The sequence below is a fragment of the Sitophilus oryzae genome, unplaced genomic scaffold (assembly GCF_002938485.1).
Source record: "Sitophilus oryzae breed Bouriz unplaced genomic scaffold, Soryzae_2.0 scaffold_1806_pilon_pilon, whole genome shotgun sequence".
Classification (NCBI taxonomy): Eukaryota; Metazoa; Arthropoda; class Insecta; order Coleoptera; family Curculionidae; genus Sitophilus; species Sitophilus oryzae.
In genome coordinates, this window is record NW_022146509.1 from 340759 (window position 1) to 360974 (window position 20216).

At 32.1% G+C, this 20216-nt stretch overlaps 1 protein-coding gene across 4 annotated transcripts in view; it reads left to right on the forward strand.

Moving 5' to 3' along the window:
• Positions 1 to 20216, forward strand: part of LOC115883091 — a 373864-nt gene that overhangs the window by 306245 nt on the left and 47403 nt on the right. For all 4 annotated transcript variants that reach the window (XM_030901370.1, XM_030901372.1, XM_030901373.1 and 1 more), the window contains 4 exons: positions 10491 to 10679; positions 13469 to 13848; positions 16986 to 17352; positions 19193 to 19392. In XM_030901370.1, the coding sequence (XP_030757230.1) occupies positions 10491 to 10679; positions 13469 to 13848; positions 16986 to 17352; positions 19193 to 19392 (1136 nt within the window). The remainder of the gene's footprint in view (positions 1 to 10490; positions 10680 to 13468; positions 13849 to 16985; positions 17353 to 19192; positions 19393 to 20216) is intronic.

Consider the following 20216-nt stretch of genomic DNA (forward strand, 5'->3'; position numbering starts at 1 on the left):
CCCTATATATTAATTCATTTTCGGATTCTGGGAGAAAAATAAAGGTGAGTTTTATAAGAGAAGTATATGACTAAAATGTAAGATTTTTGACATATTTAACATTTTCTAGAAATAAAGAACAATTTTTAATTTAAAAAATAAGCTACCTAAAATGGAATTTACCTGGTACAGCCTAATATCACAGAATATCTAGCTACGCAACAGAAGCCTCGTTAAATGTATAAAATGGTATGTCTCAAAAGGAGACAGGCTTTTAAAGCCTGTCTCCAAATCAGATATTTTGATGCGGTAGTTTCGCTACTACAGAATAGAGGGCTATAAAATTAAAAGAAAACAGTTTTCTACAAACAAAATTTAAAAGAATTTTATGCAGTGTTGCCATTGTGTAATTTATATTGTAATACTTCCTGATAAAGCCTACCTTTAAATTTGCTACATCATTTAAACATATTAAAATAGATTAGAGCTCTTTTTTTCAAACGTTTAAGTATTTAACTTGCCATGTTAGTTGGAGTTTAATCTTACGAGCTGAATTAAAATTACTTCCTGACGTTTGATTCTAACTGAATCCTGAATTTTGATTGTAATTCGACTATTATGACACCACTTCCTGACGTTCATTTGTGTTCATACAGTATGATCGGGAAAACACGGCGTTAGCGATGGCTATGAAATGAAAATCGCAGTCATTATATGTGTAAATTTATATGGGAAATGCCATCGATCGTCTTTTCCCAGCCAACTGGACGCCGTTTTTTGCGGTATCAGACGGTATTTGATATATACTTGCGTATTTTTCATGACATTGCAATATTATGGTACCATGAAGCATATCAAGTGATACCGTAATATAGTACCATATTACGATATATGGCGTTCGATTGGGCTTAAACTTGGTATATTACGTATCTTCAGTGGCATTGTAATATTATGGTACCATGGAGCATATAAAGGTGTACCTTCTATAGTACCATATTATGATACCAATTCCTGACGTTCATTTGGGCTCATACTTGATATATACTTGCATATTTTTGATGACATTGCAATATTATGGTACCATGAAGCATATCAAGAGGTACCATAATAGTACCATATACGATACCATTTCCTGGCGTGCGATTGGACTTATACTTGGTATAGTAAGTATCTTCGGTGACATTGTAATATGATGGGACTATGGTGCATATAAAGTGGTACCTTAATATAGTACCATATTACGGTACCACTTCCTGACGTTCGATTGGGCTCATATTTGATTATGCTTGCGTATTTTTGATGACATTGCAATATTATGGTACCATGAAGCATATCAAGGGGTATCATAATGTAGTACCATATTACGATACCACTTCCTGACGTTCGATTGGGCTCATATTTGATTATACTTGCGTATTTTTGATGCATTGCAATATTATGGTACCATGAAGCATATCAAGGGCTACCATAATGTAGTACCATATTACGATACCATTTCCTGCCGTTCGATTGGGCCCAAATTTGGTATACTTGCGTTTCTTTATAAAGATTTGTTTAGTTAATAATTTTAATTTATTTTACGAATTTTAATTTATTGTACGATGTCGTGACAGCAATTTTTATGCCGAACTAATATATTATTAATTGTACCTGTGTCACTTTTTAAAATCTACCTAGGTCTATATTTTTTTAGTCAATTAACATTTTTTGTACTGCATTTTAATAAATCATTTCCATTATTATTAAACGTATATTTCATTACTAACGTTTCAGCATTAATAAATATCACTATCAATCGCCCTGTATATTATTAATTTTAAAGGTAATTAAAGTTATTTTCTTAGTTAACATAATAAAGTAGTGTATATTAAAAATGTATTTTGAGAGCATATGTTTTCTAATAATATACTTAAAATTAAAACTATTTTAAAATCCAAACGAATAATTAATATAAGTGTATCTGACAAGAAACGAAGAATAGAAAGAATTTATTATACACCAGAAAAAGAATGGGATGCCAATTAAAGTCTTTTTGAATCTGGCAACTGTGCATATTTAACCGAGCTTCAAGGCCGTCGACGTCCCGTCGATCTACGTCGATCCACAACCGAAAGTTGAAAATTTCCAATTATATTCTGATATATTATATTGTCGCACCATCTAGTATTTTATTTGTGCAATTTTAGCTCTTTCATTTCGAATATTTTTCTGTTGCGTAGCTAGATATTCTGTGCTAATATGTAGTTAAATTAGCTATTGTACTTTAAATCAAATTAAAATTTGATCCAAAATGTTATACAGGTTGAGATAAAATTAATATTGAACATTGGCCACCTTTCAAAGCATGTTACTCTTTTATTTTAAATGGAACACCCAGTATATTATTCCGATAATTAATGGAGAATTTATGTCTCTTCAAAATACTATTAAGGCTGTCTATTCTTCAAACAAAAATTTTCCTAGATATTTTTATTTACATGATTTGATCTGAGTAGATCTTTAATATTTGATAAAATCTAGGTGGCTGTGATATGTCTGACGTTACTTCAATATAGCTTAGTCCAACTTTAATAACTAGTTATCATTTTGTGTCAGTTAAAACATAAAAAAATTCTCAGAAATTTGCCAAAAATGCAAACTTATCCTACATCAGAAAGAATTGATATGATTCTATTAGTTGATGAATGCAGTGTGCATTCACCAATTAATAGAATACTTAAATGCTTCTGATGTTACCTAGTCTGGATTTTTTATGGGGATATGTTGCAGACAGTGTTTGCAAAACTCGACCAACTATTGTCGACAATATGAGAGAAATTATTGTAGCTGCTTTTCGAGGTAGAACTCCACATATGCTTTTAAAATTAAAAGATCCTTTTGAAAAGACAGTCATTTTATGCAGTTAACCGGAAAGGAAACATTTTGAGCATTTCATTTCATCTAGCTACCTAATTTTTGTCACATAATTATAGTATCAAACTTTGATAATATGTACTTACACTGGGTTAGGGAACGTTTACATAATTATAGGTTTATATCTAGTTTCAATTCTGTAATAATTAAAATATGTTTTAAACGTGTATCTTTTTATTACCGTTGAGTATTTTACTCTACAATCTTTAATTTTTGTGAATTTAACAAAAGGTATATCACACAGCCACCCTAAATTTTTTCAAATAATAAAGGTCTACTGACGCAAAATCATAAAAATTAAAATATCTAGGAAAATCTTTGTCTGAGGGGTAGGCAACCTTAATAACATTTTGAAGATATATAAATTCCCCATTGAACACCGGAAAAATATACTGGGTATTCCATTTAAAATAAAAGAGTAACTTGCTTTTAAAAGTGACTGTGGTTCCATATTAATTTTGTCCCATCCTGTATAACTTTTCGGGTCAAATTTCAATTTGGTTTAACATACAATGGTTACTGTAATTAAATATCAGGCTATACAAATATCAACTAAAATTTAGGTAGCTGTTATCGAAATTTAAAATTTACTCTTCATTTTCACAAAATGTGAAATATGTCAAAATCCTTAGATTTTAGGTATATGCTTCTTTAATAAAACTCACCTTTATTTTTTTGCTAGAATCCTAAAATCAATTAATATATAGGGTGTTCCATTAGAAAAAACACAACTTTGATGTGTAACTTTTTTGGAGACACGCTGTATAATTCTATATATTTTTATAAAATGGCTTTCAGTTAACCTACATAATATGCTGCCAAAATTACATTTCGATGGAAACAGTCGTTTTCCTCGGAGCTTTCGTGGCGTATGAGAGGCGCCATCGTCACCCTGTACAGGGTGGTCCCAATTATTGTATTCGGGGAACTTCGGCACCATATTCTGCACATAAAAAATACCTAAAAAAGTTCGTATTAATGTATGTCTTAAATTGCAGGATAAAGGCAGGTGATTAAATTTAAAATCGTTTTGAAATAGAAAATTGTCATAATAAGTATTAATACAATCTTATATATTTTTACTTTGTAAACATAAATTAAATTGTAATAATCATATTTCCGACGACTAATTCATTTTGCTCCCTTTCTCTAACTTGCAATAAAGAAAAACTCTAACTGGAAACTGAACTTGAATTTGTTTCCCTTAATTTCGTTGTTTTCGAACTGCAAAACTTCTACTCGTTCTTCCTTTTCAGATCCTATTACGTTTACGATTCCGTTTCTAATAAAATGTAAATAAATTGAAAATATCGAGAAGGAAATGAGATTTGTTTCGAGGAGAATTTAATTGAGTTTCTTGAATAATTCAGGTGCCAGGTATAATTCCATTTAAAACTGTTATTTGTTAGATTCTCTTTTAATATAATTAAAATGCCTTGATGGAATAAAGAGTTTCTAAAGATTTAATTATTACTTTACATGGCTCTCATTTCAGAGTCATGAGCGCAGATACAGAATATCCTTACTAATATTATAAACGCGAAATTTGGACTTATGTATTTGTGGATGTATGGATATTTGAATCTTTGTTACTCTTTCAAGCAAAAACTACTGAATGGATTTTAATGAAAGTTTACAATAATATAGCTTATACATCGGAATCAGACATACTTAGGTTATAATTTATAGAGATATTATAAAAAATAAAATGATAAATGCCAGGAGAGAGCAATAAATAATATAGTTCGTTAGTTCGGTAGTTAGGTACTTCGGTAGTTCATAGTTTGGTAGTCCGGCAATTAACGTATGGAAGCTGGTACAACCCCTCGATTAACCCTGTATAATGTGCCAAATACTAAAGTTTATTAAAAACCGAATTTACGAATTAAAGTTGATATAATTATACCGAGTGCGTCTCAAAAGTGGCTCACCCTTATAACTTTCTTATTTTTTCAGTTAAAAAAAACGAGATTTGGTATGTTAGTATGTGACATAAATTAGGATTGATTGACGTATTCAATTGTTTTCGGTCACTTCCTGTTTCACCGGAAATGACTAGAACTTTTATTTTTTAAATGGCACCCTCGGTATTTTTTTACTTTATTCGATAGATAATAACACTCTGAACAGAATGACGTAACATATGTCATTTTTGACATTTTCGCATATGGTTTATTTGAAATTATAACATGCAGCTCGTAACGAAAATTTGTCTCCAAATACCAAGTGTGTGGTATCAAATTATTCGTAAAATATGCTTTTTCCAAATATGCTAATGAGCCACCCTTGTTTCATTTGAAAAAATTGAGATTATGATTAAAAATACGATTTAAGCATTTTCTAGCTGGCAAGACATTAAAAACATTAGACGATCAAATCTCTTTTTCCAAGGCTCCTTGATTAAGAATTAGTGTTTTTAAGATAGCCATTAGTGATTCCCACGAGAGTCTCGTTTTCGAGAGTCTCGTATGGTCTCGTCTCGTTTTCGAGACGAGACTCGAGACGATACTCGGACAATACGAGACGAGACTTTTATTTCTCTCGTCTCGAGTCTCGTGCGAGACTTCTCGTGTCTCGTACGAGAGTCTCGCAGGTGAACACTTGAAAAACCTTTACTTAAAAACCAACTTTTACTTAAGTTCTGTGTTGGATGTACCTACACGCTGGAATTCGAGTGATAATATGTTGCAAGTAGGTCTTAAAGGCAGACATGGACTCGGTTTATTATGTCAAAATGTTATTGATTTAAAACCATATGCTCTTAGAGGTGAAGAATGAATACTGCTAGAAGTGCATAAATAATTAATCAATTTTCAAATACTTTCTCGGAGGAGAGAGGTACGTATGGTGGTTGTATGTATCAATATACTAATAGATAATCTTGAGAGCAAAATATTTGAATGGGACAGAAAAACCAATCGAACCCCTGTCAAAGAGCAGCTTATTGTTGGTTTTCAGGCTGCGAGAGACAAAATACTAAAGCATTATCGTACAACGAACTGGATTTATGCTTCAGTTTTAATTCTCGATCCACGTCATAAGTTAGAAACGTTAGATATGACAAAATGGGCCCAAGAATTAAAAGATAATTCGATTCAGAAAATTCAAGATATTTGTAGTCTATTTTCATCAATTAGAGGGACAACGTTCGACAGAAACAGCGGTGGCGCAATAAGGATGAGAAAATCCTGGACCTGAAAAGTCGGACTTAGTAATTGATTTTGATGCCTTGTACGCAGTAAATCCTACCCCTGCCGAAGGAGAATGGACGCAGGAGCTTCAAAAATACTATTCAATTCCCCGGTGTAATAAAGACACAGATATATTACAATGGTGGGGAACTCATGGTTCTGAACTTCCCATTTTAAGTTTGATGGCACGAGTTCTCTTGAGTATACCAGCTACCTCAGTCCCGGCGGCAAGGTTATTCTCTCGTGCTGCGTTAACCATTAGAAAACACAGAAATCGCCTCAATAATGAATCTGCACGATGTTTGTTATGCCTAAAAGACTGGGTGAAAAACAAAAACATTTGCGACCGAGAATTACTTGTTTTCAAAATTAATGTTAAGTTTTTGGTTTTTCTTTTGTGTTAATATATGATTTTATAATAATGACATATATGATTTTTTTTCAAAATTAATGTTAAGTTTTTGGTTTTTGTTTTGAGGAAGTGATCAAAAACAATTGAATAAGTCAATCAATCTTAATTTATGTCATATACTAACATACCAAATTTCGTTTTTTTATCTGAAAAAATAAAAAAGTTATAGGGGGTGAGCCACTTTTGAGACCCACCCAGTATACAACTTGCTAAAATATTCATAAAAATAGAGCTAAAAATAACAAAAATATAACACTTTAAATTTCACCAAAAGTTTCTCCATTGTGTTTTTTTCCATCTGAGTGTATTTTGCACAGCAAAATTCCTTATGGTGCTATACTAGTATTGTAAAATTTAGCGAGAGAGGCGGGAGATACGATTTCCCAACTCAATTAGGATTAAACCTAAAATAGAATTTATAAATGCGCTCTTCATGTATATTTAAGCATTTATGAATATTAATGGTTTTGTTTATTTCGCATTATATTGGATGACATAGGACTAAACCAAACCAACCTCTATGAATTTATGAGTAATTAGAAATAAATTATTAAGATATGTACAAAAATAAATAATAATTGAAATAATATATGCCAAGTATATTTCATTGACATAGTTACACGTAGAGAAGATTATGTATTTATTGAATTATTGCTTCAATAGATTGGTAGGACTAAAAATTGACGTACTGAAAATTACGTTAATGTTTTTGTTGTTAAGATTTTCAAGTAAACTTGAGTCAACAATTTTCAATTCTTTATGTTATTTTATTATAAGATAATTAAGATAATAAAAAAACGTTCACTAAAATAAATAAAAACAAGAAACAATCTATGGCAAAAGTGATGTACAGGATGTTCCATTTTCGTGTGTTTTATGAGGTTCCTCGTTTATGAATAGAAAAATGCAGTTTTCAAATCATTTTGCCATTTTTACACTGAACCAAAAGTCGACATAAATATAATGAAAAAGTTCATTAATATAATGAATTAAATCATTAATTTTGAGCCGATGAACGATTTCATTGGCACAATGAAAAGTAATTCATTAACTCTATGAACTTTAAGTTCATTAAATCAATGAACAGTGTTCATTAGTTTGAAGAACACTTTCATTGGTACAATGAACAGATTCCATTAATATAATGTACCTAAATCCTTATATTAATGAACCGTTATCATTAATACAATGAAATAATTTCATAACCTATTTAGTTATGCATTTGAAAGTCGACACTATTAGTAACTCTTGTTACACCGTATAATCGATGATGAAGATTGCTGTCATTGATATGAAATGTCATTGATAATCATTTCCCAGCCAACTACCTGAAATAATTCTACTATAAATAGATTTCCATTTGAACAAGCCCTTAGCCAAAGGTAACAAAATTACTTATAGTGCCGACTTACTTACGAGCACAGTAAATTTTTCCATAAGGGGTTATTAATAAAAAAACAAGTGCAATAAACTAATAATAATTTATTAAACTCGATATAGCATATACAAATTAAAAATTTAAAAAAATCGAATCGACGAAGAGAATAGTAATGTTATTATTAATTTTAGGGTAAATTATAATAAGAAAATTAATTTACCAGTCGATATCCTGAGGGATTTCGATAAAAAGACCATTTATTCATTATATTAGCTGTATCCTTAGACTTTATAACGTCTAGACGAATTTGCAACAGACTTTCCAAGTCGCATCAAGTGGGTCCGATGTTAAATTGTCGAATTTGAGGGCTTGAAGGCAGGTCTCAACATCTTCTTCCGGTTCTAAAAGACGTATATCAAAATAATTAAAATGCCAAATATTAAAAGAACATTCGAATTTACCATAATCAGTTCCATGCCTCGACTTGTTACTATGTTTTTCTTCTTTTCGTTTTTATCTTCTGAAACATATTTGGAAACCGCTGTTTTAATGAATACCCACACCAGAGATCTCACACAGCGGAATTTGATTTGACAACACAACAAATAAACTACAATACGATAGGACTTTTATTTAGAATATTTAAAATATTGAAGAGAACACTTACCGCTCTAATGAAACTAAAGCCTCACTGAATAACTCAACCACACAGACGTTATTAAAGTGCCAAAGTAACCGATCAACATGGCGGACATTTAAGCCCTAATATTGTATTCATGATATTAATAACCGCGTATATTAATATAATGTAGTGTGTTCGTTGTATTAATAACAGTGTTCATTGTCACAATGTACAACTCATTAATCAATGATGATATGTGTTATGATGTATATTAAAGTTTCAGCACTAAAATAAAGAACGCATTCATTGGAACAATGAAAATCTTACATTAATTTAATAACCAGATTTTCATTATATTGATGAAATTAGATTCATAGTATTAATAAATCTGACATCGATCTATGATTAACAAATCATTATATTAATGAAACAACAGTTAATAATCAATGTTCATTATTATTATGAACAATATTTTTTTCAGTGTATGAATCTAAAGAAGCTACACACAGATATGTCCTAGCCCTCTTGGTTTCTGAAATACAGAAATACAGGGCGAATTTGAAAATATTGTATTTTTCACTCCCCTCGTATCTCAGTTGCCGATATGTTATCGAAAAGACCGGCGGCAAGGTTATTCTCTCGTGCTGCGTTAACCATTAGAAAACACAGAAATCGCCTCAATAATGAATCTGCACGATGTTTGTTATGCCTAAAAGACTGGGTGAAAAACAAAAACATTTGCGACCGAGAATTACTTGTTTTCAAAATTAATGTTAAGTTTTTGGTTTTTCTTTTGTGTTATATATATAATATACTAATTTTCATAAACAATGCAAAATAGTTATTTATGATATAAGTGCTAAAAATGGTATTTTATTTACCACGTATTTTTTCTCCGCGTTCGGCGTCGTGTCCCATCTCTTCGAACAAAATAAAATCACTTCTAACACACATATCATACTCTAGTTTTTCTACAAACAAGTTTATGCTCGAGTATATCAAATTACTTTTTACTTTGTCATTCTGATTAATCAAATTAATTATGAAGTTTATGGTTGCTAGGGTAATTGAAAGATTCAAACCATTCGATCATTTGTTGTCAACTAATATCAAATTTGTGCCTCAACTCTTGTAAAATGATGAAAAGAACTCGCTAATAGAATTATTTTTGATTTATTACCCAGCAAGTCCAAGGATCAGTACGAGTTTTCATATAATCGACTGGAATAACTTATTCCAATTGTAATTTCACTAATTGTACATTTAATTTGAGTAAATAATTATTTTACATTTTTTTTTCAATTATCGCTTCCCTGTTAAAAGTAAATCACGTGAATCAAATTACTTTTACCATCAGTGACATAATGTCATATTTTAGGCACTGACAGCATGCGTTAAAAATTACATTTTTACTGACGTTTGTAGAAAAAATGCATTATTTAACTTTTAAACATAGGCGGCAGATTTAAATTAGGAAATCGAAACAATCGAATAGTTTATTCGACATCAAATTTTGGTTATTGGCTATTCCACGCTAGTTTCTGAGTGTGAAATTATTGAACCAGTGCATCAAAAATATCAATATCCTGTTATTTAAAACGAACACAAGTTCGTATTCTTTTATTAAGATAACACAATAAAAAACAAAATAATATTGTTAAATTAAATTAAATAAAATAATAATACTCGCGTTTAAACTCGATTGATTTGTGTTAAAAAGTTAAATAATGCATTTCTTTACCATAGTTATGAAAACAAGTATAGAGTATATGTAGGTATTATATTTTTAGAAAGCTCATAACAAAAAAAATAAAATAAAATAAATAATATGCCGAGTCCCCATTTAAAAAAAACATATGTTTGAGTCATATTTCGAATAAAAACTAGTTCCGCCACTGTATTCTATATGAAAAATAGTGTAAAGTTCTGTAAGATTTGAATCATCTGCTGTTGATTTATACAAAACTCTCTAATTACATTTTTTTCTTGTTACAGGCAGTTTGGTATCATGTCAAAATGCCCCAGTATTCGTTAATCAAGACATATCTGCCCAAATAGCTACGCCTGTTGTGAAAAATGACAACCTCGTTACTCAGACAGTGTATGGTTTTCTTGACTTTACAACAACCATTGGTAATACGGTTATGGTGTTTTCGCCGCAGAGTTCATCAGCAGCTGCAATAGGTAAATTATTTTGCGTTAAACAGTAAAGTTTCGTAATTTACCTTTTATAGCGTATAACCCAATTATAAAGTTTGTTTAATCCCGTGTTCTAAAACCATTAATCCATAATAATTTATAGGAGATAAAATGCACAGTTAAGCAAATTTCGTGGTAATGCTGTTAATATTAAAATATTGTTATTAAAAATATTAATATTTAAAGATAAAGATTGAGAATATACCGATCTGGTCATCGAAACTGCGTGGTCTGGATTTTAACGTGTAAGACAGTGATGTAGACAGCTTAAATGAAAAATTAAATGTATTAAAAAGAGATAAAAGTTAGTTTAATACATTTCTTCTATGCTGTATTGCCGGATTTTGTATCAAAATTTCAAAGCGCACAAGTAGGTGTTTGCGAAAAATGTTGCATCTGGGGTTAGAACTTTGTTTCATAATTAGTTAGATTCTTAAACCAAACTGTTTCATAATTGATTCTTAAACAACTGTATAACAGAATAGTATATTATTGAATGAGCATAATGGTAGCTGTTATTCACGCGGATGAAGTTTATGCAAGTAGAATACTGGTACTTTATCCAGGACTATCAAAAAAATTTAGATAATATTAATATAACTTTTTATTTTTGATGTCAAAAAAATATTGTACGAGTATAACGAGTAAGTAACATGGAAACAAAACATTGAAATTTTCTTTAACTAGGGAGCTAACTAATTTTATTTTGTGCGTACAATCGCATTCCAAGCCGGTTTGGATCGAGCACAGCTCTTGTTTGGAGTTTGGATCGAGATATCCGTGAAAGCGGTGAATAATGAAACCATTATTCACTAGTGAATAATGAATATTATTTATTTCATAAACGCATGTATAATAATCAAATTCAGTCGAGGATAAACAAGCATTATTGAATAGCTTAGGTATATTATTTTATCTTATTATTTTATTTCTCGTACAAAACCGGCAATAGTCTTTGGCGCTTTTTATTTTGTCTCTCTGTCTGTGAACTGGTCGTATATAATTTATCTCAGTATGTATTGTATGCATTAAAGTACAGACCACGGAAATAAAGTGACCAGGGCTAGTATGTGATACAGTAAAATTGATATATCAGTAATGTCATCAACAATAACTAGTAAAAGTCCACTTTTACTGATTTGATAACTAACACTACGCCAGTATAAGTTTAACAACTGATTTTAAAACATATTTTTACTAGGCAAGCATTAGACGTATAAACATTCAATTTTAAAATCAAGGCATTCAAAACAATCAAATTCGTATTAGAATAAAAAAATCTAGAGAATCAAGAAAAGCAAAATTGAAACCAAAGTAAATTAAACTCATTTATGCATCTTCGTGTCGATTACCTAGTCATTACTATTATTATGAAATATATAGGTCATTCATTGTCCTTGAAATGTTATTTGTTCCAACTTTCCCCAACGCGCTTCCTGTTATACAATAGAATGATTTTTACTGACAACCAGCGGCGTGTAGTTCATGGAAGCAAGGGAAGCAGTGCTTCCCCTAAACAAATTGCAAAACATCATCTTTTAAAATGTAATTGGTTGGCCATATTTATTATTTGAAAATGAAAACGGTCTCTGGAATAAAACTGGTTTTTCCGATTTAAACAATTTCCATAAAGCTGTAAAACGACAGATTATATCCAAAGCACATTTGCAGGCCGTCATAAAAGAAAAAGTCTTTGGCAAAAACAAAATCGGAGACGCCCTTAATGAGCAGTTGGAAATTAGACACAGCCAACACAAAAAACTAGTCGATAAAAATAGGCAAATATTAAAAAGATTTATCGATGTCGTTTGTTTTTCACGAACAGATATTTTTTTTATTAAGCAACAAATAAACTGTAATTTTAAGAAGGCGCCCATTCTTCTCAAAGAGACCTGGTTTACATTAAAAAGTAGTAGAAAAAACCAAGACTTTGAGTCTTTTCTCTACTTCTTATTAATTTAAATAAACTGTAGATTTAACGGTTTAAATGATTTTAAATTCCTCGAGCTCTGCAATTTTGATGCATATAAAGGAAAAACTTTTCCAGAAGATGCGTTTACATCTGTTCTTCTTCATTATGGTCAGTTCTTCGACCGAGTGTTACTGCGATCTGAACTAAAAGTGATTTACGAAACTAATGACATGAGTGCAACAAATAACGCTAGAGAACGAATGCAAATTTTAAAAGACAAGAAGCTAGAAGATACCTACATCGAAGTTTCGAAATCAGTAGAACGCAATTTTCCAACACTTAAACGTATAAAAAATTTGGTGAGAAATTCAACGGATCAGGAGAAACTTTCACAATTATCGCTTTCCCAAATCATGTCGGAGCATTCCTTTTTTATGATGACGTAATTGACGAATTTGCAAAAAGTGATCGAAGAATCGAATTACATATAAAAATAGCAAGTTTCTAAAAATTGCTTTCCTAACTTTTAATTTTCAAAATTTTTTAATAAATTTTATTTTGACCCAGAATTAACCAATATAAACAACATTAAGTACATATTACTCTCACTAGCGACTGCTAATAAAAATTGCTCTTTAAAATACAAAATTCACATCAATGCGTAATTATTGTTCTGTAGAAGTTTGTGTCTAAAATTACAGTATTTAAAACTTTTTTCATAGTTTTCTAGTACTAGTTAGAGACGTTTTAATATTTATTTTAGTAGAGGCTAATATCTATTGTCTCTCATTTTGTACTTTTTTAAATGTTTTAATCTTTTATAAATAGTCCTACATTAATTTTGAAACATCTCTATTTACAGAAAAGCCGAAGGACGTGTCCTCAAACAAGATCATCGACACCAAACCGGCCGAATCGCCACGAGCTCAAAACCAAATTGTTAACATAAAACCCTCTAAAACTCAACAAACCACGAAGAAAACAGAAATAACGTCGGTGGTCCAAGTAAATGCAGCAACGAAGGACAAAATTCCTAAAGCCTCGACAAAGGTGGAAGTGAAACCGTCCGCGTCGACCAAAGTGAACGTTATCGAAAACAAATCCTCCACTCCGAAGCCCAAACAAGCCCCGATAATTATAAGCAAAGTGGAGGTGAGAGAAGAGGCTAAGCCGAGCGTGACGAAGGCGCAACAGCAAAGTGTTATTACCAAAGTGGAGGTTGTTACCCAACAGCCGAAATCGGTGAGTTCCCCCACTTGATAAACGAAAGCTTTTGATACGCTCACCCCTGCATCTCACTATGGTAGAGTGCTTTTAGATAGGCGACTTTGTGTTTTAATTGATTTTAAATAGTAGAGAAGCCTGTGGATTGCGAAGCTGCTTCTTTTTTACTTCTTGTGATTTTCTTTTAAACTGAGCGAAATAGATTATTTTTGGGATGGGTCCATCAAATTCTGGTTTATTGTTTAATGACTTGCCGATGTCTAGACAAATATAATATTGTCTTCCTGTGACGTGTCCAGTCCTGAGAAGACAATACAATTGTCGAAACGTAGACTAGTCACTAAAAAATAAAACTGAGTTTCGTTTGACCCAGATCGAACAAAAAAAACAATAAATATAAAAAATTTTGCATAGTTTAAAAGGTACAGGATGTTAAAACTTAGATAATATAGATTAGAAAGTCAATAACAGCCCCGAAGATTTTTGCAACAAAAAAAATATGTCACAAACTAAAAACAGTGTGAAATAAAACAAATCAACGAAACCAAATAGCATCAAATTAGAACTGCATTACAATCGCTTTCTCGGGTGATTACTGGTTCGATACGTCTTGACATAGTGTCAACTAATGTTTTGAAGTCAACTGACTTAAATATATTCTAGATTTCTTGAAGAGGAGTTCGGGAACAATTCTGGAACATTTCTTGCCGGATTTTATCGAAACTTTTTCTTCATGATATTACACAAAATTTCAATCAGCGACGGATTTGGGCTACTGGACGTCAATTTTAAGAATAAAATATTGTTTTCTGATAACCAACCATATATTTTTTTCGCCATATGACAAGCGGCACAATCTTGTTTGAAGATTTTTAGTTTTTTTTATTTTTGATCGTATTTTCAGACTTCAAAAGAGAGCAGTTCGATATTTATTGGGACTGAACAGTAGAACTCACTGCCAGAATTTCTTTAAAAATTTCAAAATATTGACTCTTCCTTCTTTATTCATTTTTGAATCAGTTTGCTCAATCCGCAAGCACATATCTGCTATTCCCGAAAGGCCATCTCATAACTATCCACTTAGGAATGCGGAGCACGATCTTTATCAGCTAACCCCGAGCTCAGAACTAGTTAAAGGCTCAATACTGTACAATGCCAAAAAAATGTACAATCATCTGCCTTTGAATATCAAGTCGCTTTCATTCTTTCCCGCATTTCGCAAAGCTCTAAAATCATACTTACGGGAGAGAGCCCTATATACGGTAAACGACTTTTTTGTTGATGTTTAATTATGAACAATTTTGAATTTTAAAATTTTGATCATCTCACACACTGGTAAAAAGTCAAGTATTTAATATTTTATAACTCTAAAATTATATCTATTTACTGCGTACTGTTCTGCAATTGTCCGTGTATATTCTTTTTGTTATTTTAATGACTTAAATTTTTTTGAATTGTATTATTTGTATTGTGTATTTTTTGTTGTTTGTATTTTTTTGTGCTTTTGTTTGTTTTGTGAGTGCTTTGTCGATAAAGCCGTTTTGGCTTTTTGTACAATAAAGCGTTGTTTAATGTTGTTGTTGTTGTTGATGCATTTGATATTATTTAAACGCGTGTGTTCAATTTGTACATGCGTTAAGTTACCGTTAAGCGCATTAATACACTTATTACCTAACCTAACCATTCTTGAAACCACCTAAAGTGTAATTCCCACTCCATTAGCTGACATGAATCCAGAAATCGTAACAGAATCCTGAAACTTAACTTTCATTTTAAGCTAGTAATTTTCGTGTCATTAAGCCGAAACACTTTTTTCTTAATTCTTATGACACGACTCTTATTATCACCAACGCAAATCAAATATAGCTTCATCGCTCCAAATAATAGAATTCCATTGGTTCGGAGACCAACATTTTTCTTCCCTGGCCCATGCTAATCCATTTTTCTTCTGAATGTTTGTCAATAAGGACGTGTCTTTCGCCTATGAAGTATTGGATTAAAAACGAACAAAAAAAAACAATAATAATTTATGATCACAAAGTTTTTTGGCAGCTTAGTAACAAATTGCTCTAAAAAACTGTTTGGTTTGGTTTCCTATTGCCTGATTTCATAATAATTTCAATTCCTTATAATTGGCACCCCGATTTTGCTTAATAGAATATTCAGGAACACTAACAGAAAAAAAATTGTAAGAAATATTCTAATACTTTGTATTGCCTGCCTTGGCTGCTATAACTGCCTGCATACGTCCGTTCATACTGTCATTGAGGCTGCATATATCATATTGCATTATGTTTTCCCATTCTTCTTTAAGGACCAAGCGAATTTCATATAATGAAGCTGGTACCTCTAAGCTGGTACCTCTACGCTGGTACCTCTACGCTAGTACCTCTACGCTGGTACCTCTAATGTACCTCTAAACCGTACCTCGCGACCTCTAAACCTCCTGCCAAGCATTTCCCAAACGTCGAACATGATGGGCAGTTCATAATAGTATATAGTTTACAATAATCACAAAAGCCGCCTTGCCACATTAAAAAATAACTTCAAAAAGAAATGATAACTGAAAAAATTGCAAATTGTGGTTGTCATTTGGCCCTTAAAAATTAACCAAGGCATATATTGACACAATCCAAAAAATAAAATGCTCAGGAGACATGGTTCTCACCGTAAAATTATATTTTAGGAAAATGTACACACGAAATTATTGCACAGTGTGTTTTAAAGTTAGGGTAAAAACAACCCCTTTATTAACCCTGTATAATACGCCAAATACTAAAGTTTATAAAAAAATGAGTTTACGAATTAAAGTTGATATAATTATATACAGCTTGCTAAAAAAATCATGGAAATAGGGCTAAAAATAGCAAAAATATAACACTTTAAATTTGGCCACAAATTTCTCCGTTGCGTTCTTTTGCATCTTTTGAGTGTATACGTTCCTATTGTAAGTCTTTCTACACCTAAATAACATGCTTGTGTATATCTTTGGAAACTTACATATTTATATAAAGGCCCCAGGGCATTTTATATAAAGATATAAGTCCCCTATGCGAGCTAAGTTTACCACACTCAAAAGATTAGAAACTCAATAACAGCCACTAAGATTAATCCGCCAACATTTCCCATTAGCCTAACTCCGTCGTCTTTTGCAGATTATCGCCAGCAAAGTGGAGATAGTGACCGAGGCCGAGCCGACTCGAGTGCACAGCGTCGTCCAAGTCAAATCCAACGACGACAACGAGGAGCAGGACGAGGAGGAAGAAGAAGAGGACCAAGACGACGAACCGGCCGTCATTATAGGCAACAACATCGCCGAGCCCGAATACGATTTCCTGTCCAGACAGCCGTCGGAAGTCGTCGAGGAGACGTACAAAGTGATAAACTTGAGGCCGAGCTCCAAGTTTCAATTGAAACCCCGAACCGCAGCTGCTGGCGGGGCAGGGGGAGATGTCAGAAACAAAGCCGCCGCCAAGAGGACGGATAATCCTCGGCCGACGGGATTGGTCTCCAAAATGGAAGGTGAGAAAGTTTGAGTGAAATGTTTGCTTTGCTCGATTTTGAATAAAATAAAAGAAGTACGATGTAGTTTTAAGTAAGTACATGTGTTGAAGTAAAGACTGGTTTAAATTAAGTCTTCTAATTGTACGACGCGACGGCTCTTGGCTGGATCTGCGCTGGACTACGTCGTTTACACGTTTACGGTATGCATTTATACATTCCGTACATGTATACGGCACCTAGCACAATCCCATTGGTCAGATTTGAATTTTAAACCAATTAAATCCCGAGTGTCATACGCGAGTATGGAATGTAAGACAGTGCCATGCGCACTACCTGGTATTTATGCTTGCAGCAGAAAGTAACGCCTGGCTATAGCTAATCTTGCAAGAGTAGCTGTGGCTCCGTGACTGAGGCCATCGCTTAGTGAACGAAAGGTCCGTGGTTCAAATCTCACGCCGGATCATAACTTTTTAAATATTTATAGCTGCCAAGTAGTAAATTATCAGTTACCTTATTTAGGAATTTATAGAAGAAGTAGTTTTCACTAAAGAGCAAGAGAACGTATATCATCACAATTTTTTTCATTTTTACTAACAGTTCGACAAGAATGATCCTTTTAGGTAACCGTTTTCAAATCGCTTAGCGCAATAGGTAAAGACGCGCATCAAATGAGAATACCCAAATCGGTAGTCAAGTCCGAGCTAAGCGGACATTAACGTCATATACGTTGAGCGTCTTAAAGCGCTTAGCGTTTTGTAAGTTACACAATTCGGGCCCAGTGCTGGTAGAAAAGTCTTTACTGACACGAGAAAGTGTTTACACGGTGACACTACCATGTCAATGCTACTTTGAAACTGGCAGGCGTACCAATTAAACTAACGCCAGATAGTGGATACTTGTAGACTCCAGTGTATCTCCAGACAAGAATGCACGCGACTGTTGACATTAATTGCTAATTAAGCGCATAACCGCATAAACGTTAAGTTGGGCAATCCTTTAGATATATGATATGAGAAATTCAATTTTAAAATCGATACATTCATAGCAATTAAATTCGTATTAAAAAAAGAGAGAAACTCGAAAGAAAACAAACAAAAAGGTGGAAACCAAAGAAATCAAAAAACACTTGTCGAGACATTTGTCTAAATTTCTTTTCGATTTCATATAGAATTAATTTAGATATACTTACTCCCATACAAATCTAAATTTGGAGGCAGAGGAGCTATACTTTTTATAATTTTCTGTTTTTCAAATTGAATTTTTGCTTGCTCCTCGTGTCGTCAAAATGAAAAAAAAAATGTCTTTAAAAACATGACCTTTAAATCACCAATAATCGGAAAATAGCATCCGAATTGTGAAAAAAATTATTTAATTAAAAAAAATGATTAAAAAAAACGCCTCCTCCGTACATAGAGAAGCCACACTTCAACCACACTATCAACCTTATGATAAAAGAACGTAGGGCAAAATACTTAAACAGCATTTTAATTTTCTACATACGATAAAAAAAAACGGCGTCAAGGACGGCTGAGGAATGACAATCGATAATAATTTCTTCGAGGTCAAGCCCTAGATGGCATTTATTGGCTCCTACTTTTCTTTATTTTTTATTGGCGCTTTCTGCCAGTTGGCTTGAAAATGAAGGTTGTAACTGATTTTTAAATATTCGAAATAAATTTGTGTGTCTGAAAACGGTCTATTCTTTCCAGTGTGAATTTTTGACAACTTGTATATTATTAATAAAAGATGTCTAAAGATTAACCTCGACAAAATTATTATCAATAGTCATTCATCTGACATCTTTGACAGCACTGTTTCATTATATAATTCAGTTTATTATTTACTATTAAATATACAGGAATGGTTGTACATGATGGTATAATGACTTCCTACGAAACCAGCGTCATCGGTACTTACATCAACGGAAAATATGCCCAGGTCTTGCAGAGTACCTCGCACGTATATAATTCGCCTAAAGACCAACCCAGACAAAGAATAACGCCGAGTCAAAGTTTGAGGATTTTGAAAACAGCAGCTCCCTCGTTAAAATCAAGCAAGGTAAGTATATATTTCTGATTTTGTCAATAATCACTGAGTAAAAAGACTAAGGAAGAAAAGAGGTTTCAATATTATTTTATTATGGATGAGAAAAGACGTTTTTTTCCAATATCTTACAGGTTTTGTTTTACGTTTAATAACTCTAAACGAGGATTATATTAATTGATAATGTTATATCATTCCTGATTGAAATTGTTGACTGTTCCAATTTTACTCGTTTGATCGGCATTAAATTTAAGAAAATCGAATTTTATAGACTGTCAAGACTAGCATAAAAGCAATGCAATAATAAATACTATGATTATTTTTTTGAGATTATTTTAATTTCGTTTTCCGTAATAATCCGAGACTAATAAAAACAAGGTAATGGAATGCTGGAATAGCTGGGTTTAAACTGAAGTGAATTAAAAAATATAGGTTAGGTTACGTGCTTGTAATAAATTTTCATAATAAAATGCATATTAAAACATCATAAACTAATTTTATTCCATAAAAGTGTTTGTTAAAAAGTATCCAATATACAATAACTGCATTTGAAATTAGCAGTTCTATATATTTTTATAAATTTAAGAAGCAAAATCTACCTTCCATATTTCTAATCTTGTTTTAAATTCCGCTGTTATGTAAGTATTCCTTTTCTATGTTGAACACAAAATTAAATTTGACTTCTTTCTTAGCCTTTTTATTGATTATGAATATTTACTAGAAGTACTTTTTGCAGTTTTTGAACCAACCGTAAACCTCAAATTATTTTTTCCATTCTTTCATTAGTCAAGAATAAAGACTTGGGCATAAATCGTACGATATTATTTTTTAAGATACAC